This window comes from Lottia gigantea, assembly GCF_000327385.1.
Source record: "Lottia gigantea unplaced genomic scaffold LOTGIsca_5, whole genome shotgun sequence".
NCBI classification, from domain to species: Eukaryota; Metazoa; Mollusca; class Gastropoda; family Lottiidae; genus Lottia; species Lottia gigantea.
In genome coordinates, this window is record NW_008709715.1 from 5,030,934 (window position 1) to 5,045,815 (window position 14,882).

The 14,882-nt window shown below is 31.7% G+C and overlaps 3 protein-coding genes across 3 annotated transcripts; 2 read left to right on the forward strand and 1 right to left on the reverse strand.

Moving 5' to 3' along the window:
* Window positions 1-966: 966 nt before the first annotated feature.
* LOTGIDRAFT_154423 (hypothetical protein) lies at window positions 967-3,625 on the forward strand (the record flags this gene model as incomplete). The annotated part of the gene is made up of 5 exons (XM_009062102.1): window positions 967-969; window positions 1,902-2,101; window positions 2,374-2,472; window positions 2,874-3,035; window positions 3,445-3,625. The coding sequence occupies 5 exons, from the start codon at window positions 967-969 to the stop codon at window positions 3,623-3,625; spliced, it is 645 nt and encodes a 214-aa protein (XP_009060350.1).
* A 3,462-nt stretch (window positions 3,626-7,087) lies between these two features.
* LOTGIDRAFT_154424 (hypothetical protein) lies at window positions 7,088-8,757 on the reverse strand (the record flags this gene model as incomplete). The annotated part of the gene is made up of 5 exons (XM_009062103.1): window positions 7,088-7,319; window positions 7,560-7,694; window positions 8,004-8,120; window positions 8,400-8,587; window positions 8,755-8,757. 5 exons carry the CDS (start codon window positions 8,755-8,757, stop codon window positions 7,088-7,090), a joined length of 675 nt encoding a protein of 224 aa, XP_009060351.1.
* A 2,153-nt stretch (window positions 8,758-10,910) lies between these two features.
* Window positions 10,911-14,769, forward strand: LOTGIDRAFT_210361 (hypothetical protein). Its single transcript, XM_009062104.1, has 8 exons — window positions 10,911-11,006; window positions 11,529-11,686; window positions 12,186-12,353; window positions 12,616-12,683; window positions 13,077-13,235; window positions 13,491-13,622; window positions 13,989-14,084; window positions 14,229-14,769. The coding sequence occupies exons 2-8, from the start codon at window positions 11,548-11,550 to the stop codon at window positions 14,328-14,330; spliced, it is 864 nt and encodes a 287-aa protein (XP_009060352.1). The 5' UTR covers window positions 10,911-11,006; window positions 11,529-11,547; the 3' UTR covers window positions 14,331-14,769.
* Window positions 14,770-14,882: the final 113 nt, after the last annotated feature.

Consider the following 14,882-nt stretch of genomic DNA (forward strand, 5'->3'; position numbering starts at 1 on the left):
GGGGGGGGGGGGGGGGGGATTAGACAATGAAATGACTACTTGTATTTCTTTTTTTAAAGGTTGCATTTTAATGTATTCAAGAATTTCTTGGCATTTTGTTATAACTTCACTAGTTTTCTATAGTAGGGTATGTACTTTTTGATGCTTTCTGCATTCTGCTGTATTTGTTGACAATCAAGTAAGGAAGCATAGGATTTAAGTTAATTAAAATAGTTTTTCAGTCACATCTGAAAATATTGTTACATTTAGATAATACAGTGCACAAGTAATTTGCATTTTTCAAGATATTTTGTTAGGAAAAAAAAACAGTTTGATTAACAAAATACAACTTTGACAATATGCTTGAAGTTTATAGTAGCACATTATGTTGCTTGTATATTTTCGGATGTATTCTAATGAAATGAAATATTGTATTTTTCTGCACATTGATCTATCTTGAGATCCTGGTTTAAATTGTGCAAGGGAAATTTTCCATCTTTTTCCAAATATTTGAAAAAAACGAACATGATTTAGTTTTATGAGCAAAAACAACGGTACGTTTGTTTAAATGATCAATTAGAAATATTAAAACAAAACCTAAAAAAAAAAAAAACATACTGTCAATTATATTATATTTATATAGTTTTGATTGATCTAGATAATTTCACAATACTTTTCTGGTTTTTAACGCGTGCATCATGATATAGAAAGTACTAATAAATTAATTTATTTACGAGCGACTTGGAAGGAAGCGATTACTATTGTGATTTATTGTTGACTAAACGTATGTAGCCTCATCTGTCATTTTTCATGACAAAAACGATATATTGACGTCATCTTATGATGCTGGTGTAAACCTTTTCTCATTGGCTTAAACAAGGGGGCGGGGTAAATCTGTGTATATATTTCAAAAAATCTGAAATGTCCCTCATCAAAATACTGAAATCCTCACAGAACGAAACTACAAACTAGCAAATAACAATAAATATGGTGAGTAAATTTTGTCTTAATCAAAAATTAAATATCAATTTACCTGAAACATTATATTTATTTACACTAGAAACGTTATATCTATTTACCTGAAACGTTATATTATCTATTTACCTGAAACATTATATTTATTTACACTAGAAACGTTATATCTATTTACCTGAAACGTTATATTATCTATTTACCTTAAAAGTTATATCTATTTACTTGAAACATTATATTTATTTACACTAGAAACGTTATATCTATTTACCTGAAACGTTATATTATCTATTTACCTGAAACGTTATATTATCTATTTACTTGAAACGTTATATCTCTTTACCTGAAACGTTATATCTATTTACCTGAAACGTTATATTATCTATTTACCTTAAAAGTTATATCTATTTACCTGAAACGTTATATTTATTTACTTAAAACGTTATAATATCTATTTACTTGAAACGTTATATCTATTTACCTGAAACGTTATATTATCTATTTACTTGAAACGTTATAATATCTATTTACTTGAAACGTTATATCTATTTACCTGAAACGTTATATTATCTATTTACTTGAAACGTTTACTATTTACTTGAAACGTTATGGTAATCATCATGTATACGTATAGAGCTTATAAAAAGAGAATTGCCGTTACATTTTACTTAGCTATCTGTTTCCATCTTTCCAACCGAATACAAATTATGAAAATGTTTAACACTTTGGAATTACTAATACATAATCAACCTATATGAAGCAAAGTTATATGTTCAGCTAGATTGGATGAAGAGCAAGCGATGTACTATTTTTCCTGTGCTGAAAACTAGTTTCCAGCCGCTGATCTCTAACTAAATAGCCCAAGGGTAGAAAGGAAATTGCTGAAACTAATTAGGTGTTCCAAAACAATTTGGCTATGGCTATCCTTACTTATATCATTTTGTTTTCAGATTTCAGGATGTCTGTTAGTGTTACTGCTTTGTCAGACAGTTACTGCTTTCTTTGGAAGCGGGGCTTTTGATATGTTCCAGTTGATGTCTGGACCTGTTCAGAAACCTGCATGCATTTGGGATATGGATCACCGAGTACCAGAAGCCACTCCTCTCGGGAAAGAAGGTATCTGTTTGGATAACTTACCAACATATGACCAGTAAGTGTTTCTTTTACTTCATGGTGTTTCGGCTATAGTACCAGACCTTTAGAAAAAGAAGTGAATGAAATTGTGTTGTCCAAGCGTCTAGCAGTCACTATATCGGCTGTCAATGGTCAGAACATATTCTCTGAAACTTTGTGACAGCCAATTCTCAAACCGCGTTGTTCTAAGCAAGACAGATGTCGATATTATTCTGTCTTTTAGAATTGTTTTTATTGCCCCTTTAACATAAAAAAACAGGATAACAAAATAATTAATATATTTTTCAGAATCCGAATAGACATAGCTTTAGAGAGAGATTCTTTTGCTAGAAGTTTTTTAAGAACAGTGAAACGATTATATCAACCCATGAATCAAACTTATTTCAGGTAAGACTATTATTTTCGTATTATTCGTATACCTGATTTTGTTTATATCGTATAAAACAGGGTTTTTGTGAATATTTGGACAATTATAATTCAATTTGGGGGGGGGGGGGGGGGATTATCAGATTATTTTCTCTGGCATGAAAATATAGCAGAAAAAAAATCACTAAAAGGTTTTAGAGGGAGGGGGTAATGCAATGTTCATAATCGAAAGAAAAAAGGTTGAAAACGCTTGGTATGGAAGCTAATTTTGTTGTGGGGTAACCAGGTGTACAACTATGTTCCTATATGTTTGATAATATTGTATAAACGTAGAAGCAAATTTATGTCCGGGCGTATATCACCGGAATGTTTAGTTGTTATTTGGATCATAAATGTTTATAAGATACTTCTTTCTATTCTAGCCAGGTGACTTATGGAGGTCAAACGTTTGACTACGAAGATATGTGCCCAGTTAACCCCAGTCTGGTTCACCGTGTTAATGTACCAGATCCCAGGACCGGAGCTATTGACATTTGTAATGTTGTCAACCCCTATGAACAAAATATTTACAGAGCAGAATGCGGGTACGTGGAATTTTTAATTTGTTTGTATAATAAGTAGAAGATTAATATTTAATTAGTGTAAAAGAGTAGAATCAGATAGGAAAATACGTCGCTTCAAGTTCAAATGCATGCTTTATTCAGTTACAACGTTGTCACAGAAGAAAGGGATACACTTCTCATTCTATAGCAATATTGATTCTTCTAAAGCAGAATTTGTTACTCAGAGAAACCTTCTAGATATAATAATGGACCAATGCAAGGCGTTCAGCATTTTTAGCGTCTAGATAACCCTGACTACATTGAAGCAATATGCACACTGTCGTATTGTTTATATATAAAATGTAATGGTATAAATGCACTGCAAATTATAACCAGTCTGATGTGGTCAAATATTGATATCCATGCTTATTTTGTACCTTTATCGTTTCAGAATGAACTGTCAAATGAATGGACAATCAGCTGTAAACCATTTCTGTGTTCCTGATGGTTATATTGAAAGATATGCGCTGGTTTTCTGTCCCTCTTCCATGGTTCAATGCAGACCCGCTAGAATAAAGATTCCAGTTGGTTGTAGCTGTAAAAAATACACTTGTCTGAAATATCTCAAATAAGTTCAATTTTCTGCTGATTCTCTCCATTAAAGACACCAAACAGCAAATTCAAATATATTCCCTTTAAAACCACAGAAAACAGCCAATTTGGATAATACAAAATACACTGAATTTTTGTTAACCCCAATTCAATTTTGATATTTCCATTAATACTTCGACACAGAATAAGTACCTTAAATTGAAGTAGAGAAACACTATATAACTATATGTATACCATCAAACCTATTTTGATTTCTAAATATGTTGTATAACATAATGTAAATTGTAATTAATGACGTCATTATGTAAATATGTATATAATATTGCCTGCATCTGTCATCACTGTAAATAATGATGTAAATAATGAAAATAAAACGTAAATAAACAATAATATATGTTATTTTAAGTGCAATATTTGTGTTTGTGTGATTTGAATGATAAATATGTTGATTCGGATTTTTTAATGTGAGTTAATTTTATTAAATAAAGAAATTAATTTCGATATCTTTTAAAATTCTTTAGAAATTGCTACTTGCACATTGCAATGACATGAGTTTTTAGTCGACCTTAAGAGCAGACAGTCTTCTATATCAGGATGGCGCAAAATGTCGTACAACCCCTATAAGCCAAAAGAAATGAAGTTTTACCACCTTCCTGTAATCACCAGAAGAAGGACAAAATCATAGAGTCTACAGTAGAGCACATATCCCGTAGAATAACTGCTGCATATTTATCACTGACAAGGCCAAACTTGGTTAAAAATCCAACATTTCATCAAACTCTGGACCTTCATGATTGTGATTATGACCATTTTTAGAGGGAAATGGGAACCATATTGATAAGCATAGTGTATGTGCATGATGTCAGTTGACTGAAATGTGGTATGTCTTGTCCAACTTACAAAGGAATGTCTCTGTTGTCAGATTGTGTCAAATAGTTTTTAAATATTAAGTTATAAAATGACTTTTCTGACCACAAAAAATTGCGGTGTATTTCTAACGAAATTATATAGTCTGATACAGCTTAGAAGCAAAATTAACTTTTGGTATTATGTATACAGAACGAACCACAGTATTTGGCAGCCAGAATTTTGAGTGAGTGCTTCCAGTTCTATATTCAGTTACCAATAGAAACTTATATTTTTTTCTGCACTTTATTGATAATTTTCTTCAAAAGATAGCAACCGTTTCCCAAAATTATCGTGAACAACGTTTACGGTTGATGTTAAATCATCATCCAATAACCATACAGTGATAATATTCTGAATTTAGTTTAATTTCGATTAATTAAGGTGACAAAAGATTCTTCATACCCTTGCAGAGAAGAAGGGAATATTTGGAGATGTTCGTTAGAACCTTGTGGTACGCTGAGGTTACCTTTACTACGATCGAAGATAGTTAGCTTTGTCAGTCAGAGAGAGTCAGTTGTTCTTGTCTGTTTGATACCACCAGTAGACCCCAGTGTTTGACTGTTTGACAAGTGGTTGTTCGGACTTCACTTACGAAGGATTACTAGCGTAATAAAGCAAAACTTGATGTAATTATGTCAAACTGATAACTTTTTACTAACATTTTTCAAGGACAAACCGGACGTAAAGTTTTCCAATTTGTCAAAATTTCTTTTCTAAGCATAAATATTGCTGTTAACATTTTAGGTATAAATCATATGATGGCAATAGATCAAGGCTAGGTGTGACATTTTATTACCAAATGTCTCTCATTTGTATTTTCTGTGGATTATTTTTATTCTGTTTTGATCGTTTAATGCTGACAAATTAAACCATTATTCACTCAAATAGTATTCTTTTTAATGATGTTAATGCGATTACTCCTGGTTTACATAATATTTTTTCTGATGATTTCGAACCTAATATTGTTTACAAAATACAATACACCGGTTGTTTATTTTAATGATTCTCATTATTAAAGGAGTAGTATGCAAAATTTACATTAAAAAACTCTGTAATGCATGAAAGGATTTTAAAAAAAAACATATGCTATTTAGTTCTGTATATCTACTTAAGGGACAGGTGCGCCATTCTTCTTTTTGGAACAATCATACTTTAATCTCAGAAACGAGAAGTATTTTCGCTAAGCCAATTAGTAATAGTAATAGTGTACTAATAGTGTTCATAGCTCACCGTCGAAATTTGAGCCTTCTATGACTCGTCATTTTAAGATACTGTGTGATATATCGAAAAGACATACATAGAAATAGTGAGTAAAATTCCTAGTCTGAAGTATTTTTAAAGGAATTATACATTTCTAGTAGAAGAAGACTATTTACATATATACAAGACGTAAATCAATCCCTCAAAATGTCGCACTGTCCCTTTAATATACCTGAATTTTTTGTAATAAAAAAGGGGGTGATTAAAAACTTATTGTTAAACAAACAGTTAAAACGAGTTTTGGAGTTTGGACTGCAAGCGTGGATGTTCCATTTCATGTTAGTTCTTTTGGTGACTCATCTTACCATCTACGATCCGACCACATTCCGACAGAATTTCATTGGTTAAATATTAAAGGGCCCAGAACATGAATCATTTCGTCCGATCACGGAGGGCAAGTTAATAGCTGCATTTCCCCCCTTTCCCCTTTTCAAGGAAGTACATTCCAATATTCGTCCAATGCAATTATTTTGGCCTTTAAAAGAGATTAAGTTCTAGTATGGAATTGTATCTATAACATTATTGAATTAGACATTTCTATTTAGCATCGACTTTTGGCACTGATGCCCTTCCATACTCTTGTTTTTGTCGTTGGGACATTTATAGCTTCTCTTGGAATTTCAGATTTCTTATCCAGACATTAGCGATATGGTGTATGGAAGCGATAAAAGACTGGAAAATTTAGTTTGAATCACTTTGAAGCTAAATATTAGATAAAAAGTTCTGTCGTTGCCATTTCCGACAACACAACATTGTGATCACAGTCTCCTAACAATCACCATCATCACCTTCACATTTCCTTCATGGACATTTCACTTCTGTTTGCATAGTTATTCAATATTCCAGTCACAAGAATGATATCCTTGCTTTAAAACAAAAGAATACGTCATCATGAAAAGATGGTTACAGATTCTCAAAAAATCTCAAAACATTTTTTCAACTCTGGTATTCACATTATCGTATTTGAGCCTATAATATTATAGATTTTTGAAGAGCGAGCAAGAAAGTTCATATTGTTGTAGATAAAAAAAAAGACACACATATTGGGATAATCTTGTAATTTGTAACAACATCATTATATAAATATTATTTACATTATTGCACATTTACATCTGTCATTTACTGATAATAATGATATTTACAATGAAAATAAAACAAAATTTACAATTTATACATTAACGAGGTTTTTTACAAAATAATTTTGTCTTCCCTCTTCACAAATTATCACAAAGTTCCAAAATGATTAATATAGAATTCAAATTTTTAAGATTTCAATTTGTTTAGTCTTAAATGGAATCAAATTGGGTTTGGGTTTAAAATGGTGTTCTGCAGTTAAAGTAATTACGACAACCGCAATAAGTTGGCATTTCTTTGGTCATGTAGTAGAAACCTCCAAGTGGTACATTGTTGAAATTTAAATTGTGGTTGTATGTAGTAAAAGCATCAGCGTTGTTTTCACAATAGACTAAGAAGGTTCTCTTCACCCAGCCTCGGTTGATACAATGGTAACCAAGGATAGAATCGTAGGAAAGAGCGCATGGACCCCTGAAATGATAAATACAGAAATATAGGTTGTTGAAAATTGGATTTCGTCTTAAATTTCCATGAATAAAATAAGGTATTGTCTATCTGCACGCACTATGGGAAGTATGAAAAAAAATTGTAAGGGCAAGAGGCAAGCTCACATGATGTTAAGTTGACCGTGAATTGCCTTGTGTTTAAAGCCTTTCCCCCTCATATGCCGTGGTCAGTACTAACGAGATGATTAATGTAAGTTTTACTTACCCACAAGTTGCATGATAAATGCCCTGTCGTTGATTGTCTACGATATGACAACGTTGATTTTGGTAATATACAGAAGAGATTAATCTTCGGGGACTTTTACAAACACAATCGTAACTGTATTCATCTACAATCCTCCTGTACACAAATAGAAAAGACAATGTTCAATGTCGCTCGATTGAAACTTTTCAAATTTTGATGCTCCTTGAGATTTTTTATTTTATTTGAAGTTCTTTTCTTAATTTGTTTCTGTTTTGGCCATCATGGTGGACCTATGTACTAGCCGTTTCCATGCAAAACGTTTAAAGCCGCGCAATACCATTAGTATTTTACTTATATTAACATCGGGGCTTCAGATTATCAATTATTCTGGAAAGAAGCAAATCCAATACTGCTTTTCATATCAGCAATATAATTTATTATTCCTAACAAAGTAGACAAACTTACTTATGATCTGAGAAATAATCCTGTTCCTTCACACAGATACTAGCTAGTTTCAAGTATTCAGCATATTCTTTGTTCTGAGGAAATCTAATATGGTCCAAAAAGTAGGAAATCTCGGCACTGAAATGAAATGATAAAAAATATAAAACGTGCATCTAAAATCCTATTTATTGTAAGTTCGTTTGGTCTTTATCATAATACAGAACTTTCAAAATATCGTAATAAGCTATGATAATACTATAGAGGGGTGCTGAGCTGACCAGTCGCACACTCGTCACAGTAAATAAATTAACTCTTTTGAGAACTAATAGTGTTATTCAATGTTTAAGTCATCTCCATTGCTCACACTTCTCGTGGGAATTAATGTCGCGGATGTGGGTACTAATTATTGATACTTACGCTGGATAGGTCATGTTATCATAGCAAATAAAACTGTCATCGAAGAACTGATCTTTCACCAATTGCTCGTCATAGCATTGAGGATCTCGTTTGAAGTTACGATTAGTTCTACCAAAGTCTCCCCGTGATGGTATAGCACCATATATACCACAGAAAACACTAACAAACACACAAATAGTAATAGAATTCTGAAAAACAAATAATATATCTGTGATTAGATCTGAACTAACTAATGTACAAAAACGTTTATAGATTCTAATTTGATTAAGAATAATTATGCAATTAAGATACGTTAAAGAATAAATCTAAGTCTATGAAGGCTTAAAAAAACAGAATTAATAACCATTGTACTTACCATGTTGAAATATAGGTAGTTAAGTTCTTATTAAATTCTGTTGAAGGAATGATTTGATTTTGGGTTTCTGTTCTTTTATAACACCTGGCTGCTGTCACTCTTCATCAAAGAAAGGCAAACGATGACGTCAGAAAGGACAAGGGGCGGGGTTTCCAGATCTACTACTTTCGATCACCATCTGACAGTTCCTTTTACGTCATTGCGAACAATAAATGATTAATTTTAGTTATTATTTTTATGTTGATGTCAGTAACAAATTACATTAGTTTAGTACACTTGTCAAATTTTTAGACAATTTTTATTAAGTTTTAAACTAATTTTTTTTTTTTTGGATCAAGAAGGTTATTCAGCACATTGAAGTTTTTTCGTGAAATTGCAAATATTTTTAATTGGTCTTGAAGAGTCATATCATGCTCAAAATTTTCCCCAAAAGTTTTGATCTCAAAGTTATTGATAATTTGACGATTGCCCTTCGAAATCAGTATTATTATATTGTGCAATATTTAGTTTGTGCCGATGTGTTTGTTCTGGCAATAACATCAATAAAGAAACAAGATACAAGCTAAAACCTGTATTATCGGTTGCCTTATTTGGCCAAATCATGTTTCTACGAGAAGTGCAAGACATTAAACCATTTGGCCCAAAATATGTGTCACATCAATTGTATGTGTTCCCTTCAAGAGAGCTATAGCGCTTCCTCATTTGGGATCTCAACCCCGACAGTTGTTGCCCATTGAGTTGGTTGGTTGGTAAATGACAAGTTAACGTTCGCTTCCAGCGGATGCTGATATCGCAAACTGGGTAGTTGTTGGTAGTCGTAGTATAGTTGGTAGTTGGATTGGTTCAAATTGGATGATTCTGAATGACGAGGCGGTGACAACTCGGCCCTGAGTGGTGTGGCGTGAGTTACTCAGTCTTCTTCGTTCTTAACTCGTTCTGATCATGATAATTCTTGATGATTGGTGGTCGAATGGTAGTCGTTGATTTGGTTTGGTTTGGGTAGATTATCTGATACTGTTGGAAATCTCCATTGAGTCACTCTTCCCCTATTTTTACCCCCAATACTAGAAGGACGCCGCTGGTATACTGCTAAAACTTCAATTATTGATAAAATGCGACACCGTAATTATATTTCTATTAAAGACAGATCAGACACTATATTGTCATCAAACCTGAAAGCAACTAATCATCAATTGAATAAAAGTACTTTTTGAGTAAACGTTCTATATTCAAAAGATGAAAATCAAAGCAAATGTTCATCATCAAACCTTCTATCTAATGTCGTCTATGGTGTTCAGAGATCACATTTGATGTTTTCCAAGTTAGCTAAGCCAAGTGCATATTAGCATGATATAAGCATTTCAATCAAAATTGTAGTCTCCGTTACTAAAAATCTTTGATTTTGTTCCCTTACTTTCGTTAGAGACATGGAAAGGGTGTACTTGACTTGGGTATGGTTTAGTTCGTCATATCACCCCGAAATAAAAAGCATCTCGCATAGCAGAGTAACAACTTTCTGTCTATGTCACAGATAAATCGCTGGTGCTTCTAGCAGTGCTAGTATCCTCTGTAGAAAATGCAACATGAAATACTACTTAATAAATGAAAATATCTATGAGAGAAATTTTTCTAGGTTAACATGGAAATATGTTGTTTTTGTGTTTTTTTCAGTTTTGTAAATACATGGCTAAGACGATAATGGCAAACTATAAATAATGACCAAATTATTATATAATTCTACAAGATCTAATAGAGCTTTATTAAATCTTAGAACTATCTACTGACAGTACTGTATACAGTTCTATTTTAAAATATAAGACTTCTTGGCATAAGGGGGACAACTCTATTATACATCTGAAAAATATGTTATGCGCCAGACTACTGTTAATTTTGATCAATGAGAGATGGATTTACGTCGTGGAGATCGTTGGTCAATTTCTAAGATCTAGAATTATCACACAGGCTGAATAATTTTTGAAAAACAAATCTCACAGAATTTTAGCAAAGGAGATATAGACGTGGGAAATAATTATTGTTGGTCACAAAACGTTCGCAGGTGCTTGTGACATCACTATGCATTTTGTTTACAGGTTGCTAAGTCTTTGCGCATGACAACAGGAAACAATATGGACGGCTTTTGTTGATTTGTTTAGACGTGCACTTCAAATTTGTTATAAATTGTTGTTTTATTAAGATTTAGTCCAGATTCTGTAATCGAAAACATAGTGAAGAACTAGTATATAAGGAAAAAAGTAAGTTTGACCAGTTGTATTAAAAAGAGATATCAATTAATATCGAAATTTACGATAGATTCAGCTGAGAGACAGTGTGACTGTGAGTGTGTGATTGTAGTGATCGACAAATACAAATACTGAAATAGACTCAGGTGGTAGAGAGGATCAGGAGAAAGATATTGACTGAATAGTTTCTTAGTCTTAGGTTATCAGCGTATAGAATTTTTTTCGATTTTGTACAATCATCTGCCAATGTGAATAAGAGTTGCTTGTGTCTAGGCTAACAAATAGACAAAAAGTTAGCGTAGCATTCGTCTATGATTTTGAGTAGCTTGTACCCGACTTCAGGTAAAAGCAAAGTCAAATAGGTCCTACTGCCATGGAACATAGCCATAGGGCCATCAATGTTATAAAAAAACAGTTGCCTATTTACATGTTACAGTAACTTGACATTGGTGAATTAAAATTTAAATCTCATTTAGCATCAGCTTTAGCATATGAAAGCTACTTCAATCATTTTCTTTTTGTCTTCGACTATAGAACGATTAGAAGTATCAAGATGGTTAAAATACACATAAAGAAAGGTGATGAGAGTCAGTTTTTATATGAAATACCAGTAGATACACCTATAGATGATATACTAAAAAACATAACTTGTATTTATAACGGTAGATTAAAAATACAAAGACTGTGTGCAGGTAAGCCTTATTTTATTAGCAAAGTATTTTCAACAATATTTCTCTATGTTCTTTCATATCAATACTATTGTCCGAGCATAGTGACGAGTTTGTGTAAATTTTTTCCATTATTTTTATCAGAATAGGAATATCAGCCTCAAAATAGTATTGTTAGTCTTAGAATGTCTTTGCATTGATAAAAATATATTTTTTTGTGAATTTACATGAGATTTCAACCAAAAAAGTCCCCAATTTTGGCTGAAATTTGTCCTCTGTGAAAACAAATGTTTATATTTTTATCAACCCAGAGACATTCTAAGAATAACCGTACTATTTTGATTCTCATAAAAATAATGGAAAAAATTCAAAAGGTTTTTTGCTTTGCTCACACATTAAATATTTCAAAATTGTAAATTGGTGATGACATTGACTCTGTAAGCTCAGAAATCCTATGCTAAGCTAGTAGGAAGACTTTACTGTATAAGCTAATATTTAACATCAACTATTTTTGTTATTAAAGATGTTGAAGATTTAGCTCAACATGGTATAACTCTACCACCTAACATGCAAGGCTTAACAGAAGAACAAATATTTGAATTAAAATTGAAGGATGAATGGGAAGATAAATGTACACCAAGTGGTGGTTATGAGGAAACTAAAGATAAATATGGTAGACGTAATGGAAAAGGTAAAATTTGTAAATTATTCACATATTCCTTTGAAATTGTTCCTGAACAATAAGAAACCTTCATTAAAAATGCTGAAGTAATCCTGAACAATTACAAGATTGGTCCCAAAAAATCTTATGCCATTACCTAAGGTTTTTGTAAATTTGTATTGTTGTCAGCCCTCACTGTGTTTTAATGTTTATAGCTCTCTAGAAATATGTTTTTTTCATTATTTTTATTATTATGATGTAACTTCAATAAGTGTTCTTTTTTTATTTTCAGCACCAAATAAGAAAATGCAAGAAGTTTTGAATAAAACCTGTAAGGAAGCTAAAGATATGATCTCTAAGGTAAGTTAATAGTTAGTTTTGATATTTAGATTTAATATTAAAGTTTCAAGTAATATCTACTGTTTGTAATATATATAGAAATAGACATAGGTAAACAGGCACAAGGTGTATGGATATATACCATTTCAGACATTTATTAACTCAATGTTTCACATGCTCATACAGGCAGCGTTATCAGAAATATCTTGTGCTTCTATAATAAGTATTATCCTCTGATATTTCTTGATATTTGTTTACACATACCTATGGTAGACATTTCATGCATCAAAATGACATGTTCAGAGCAAGTTAGCTTCATTAATACTGAATGTTATCACTAAGGACCAATGCTGAATGTAAACTAAAGTTGTTTTCTAACTTGTTTATGTTGTAATGTTGAGGTTTTGCTTTCAGAAAAAGGTAGAAATAAATGAGTATGTAACACAAGCTACTATAACAGAAGCTATTAGTATATTAAAGGGAGCTGTAACTATTGTTTATCCAATGGGTTTACCACCCCATGATACAGTTAAACATGAATTAGAAAATACTGAAGATTTATCAGGCACTCAGGTAAAATATTCAAATTTTCTGCATCGCTTGTGTGAAGTATTTGTAGTCTGTAGCTTATTCAGCGGTCTGTTTATTGTAGTTATCCCCCATTAATTTTCAAACAGTATAGCTTGCATTTCTTTTTCATTTTGCTCAAATAAAATGCTATGTAAAAGGACAATTTCTAAGTAGAAATTTGTTCAATATTTGAAATTTGATGTTACTTGTGCTTGATCCTCTGCTGTATATTGAAGAATACGATTGTAATATTTGTAGGCATCTCAAGAAGTGATAGAGGAACCCAATGCATCATTATGGTGGGCCGGTAAAGAAATGTTACGAGGTAAAAAACTCTCAGATTTTGTTGGTAAAAACGACAAAACAAAAATAGTTGCTAAACTTCAAAAGGTAAGTGTATTATATTGAGAAGATTAAGATTTGTGTTTTAAGATTGAGATAAGTTCAATGATAGTTTTTCTGTGTTGTTCAGATAAACACAGTGTTTGAGAAAAGTTTTAAGTACATGTTTGTGAAATAACAGTAACAGCATAGGTTTTTTCTCTAGTTAAGAGTATACTGTGCCTATAACTCAATCAAAATAAAAGATGTGTCATTACACTTCTATTTCATTTATATGAATTTGCACAGTTAATACATGTATTGCATTCAAGGTTTTCTATGTTTGTCATGCAAATTCTTCGCTGTGTTTGAGATATCTGAAAGTAATGTCTAAATATTTATATAATAAAATATATTGTTATTATTGTATTATAGAAAGGACAAGGTGCCCCCAGTAGAGAACCTGTAGTCAGTGAAGAAGAACAGAAGAAAATGATGGCGTACTATTACAAAAAACAAGAGACATTTAAGGTAAACTTTGTCCCCATGTGAAAGTGTCTGATTGTTGAAGCTGGAAACTATATGGCTCTGTAAACATTTCCCCCTTTCTAAAAGAACTATTTGTTTTATATATTCAATATATAATCAATACGATTACTTTTTTTATATTTTCAGAAATTGGAAAATGATAATGAAGATGCGTATATGGATGCACCATGGGCTGACAGCAATCAATTAAAACGACAGTTTCATGGTATAAGAGATGTCAAATTCTGATCTGAGTTCCACTGCATCAACATTTAATGCAATAATTTTATCTGTTCATTATATCACAAAGCATTTTCTACATTATTCACCTCATAATTCATCTTGGATCATTGATGCATGTATGTATAGATAGATAACAGATAATGTGTTACAACTAATGCGATACATATTTTATGTTACTCATAAAATCTTAGTTCAACTTAACAAAAAAAATCCTGACAGCATTAACCATTATTGATAAGATTTTGAATTTACATTATTGATATGTATTCAGAAATGTAGAAATATTATTGTGAAGCCTGAAGATTGTAAAAACATTCTAACTATTGATAGATCTTCACAATTGTATAAGCATTATTGACAGTCTTCAGAATCATACAATTAATATGAATTTTATAACATTTGCTGTTTATATACCTTGTTATATTTATTAAAAAATAGGATAATTACTGAAGTAGTTTACATCTGATATGTATAGAGATATACTTGCAGTCATCTGATGTGTAATAAGGCTGGGCTGACCAGAAGCTAGCTGTTCTAATAAATGAAATTCATTAGAAT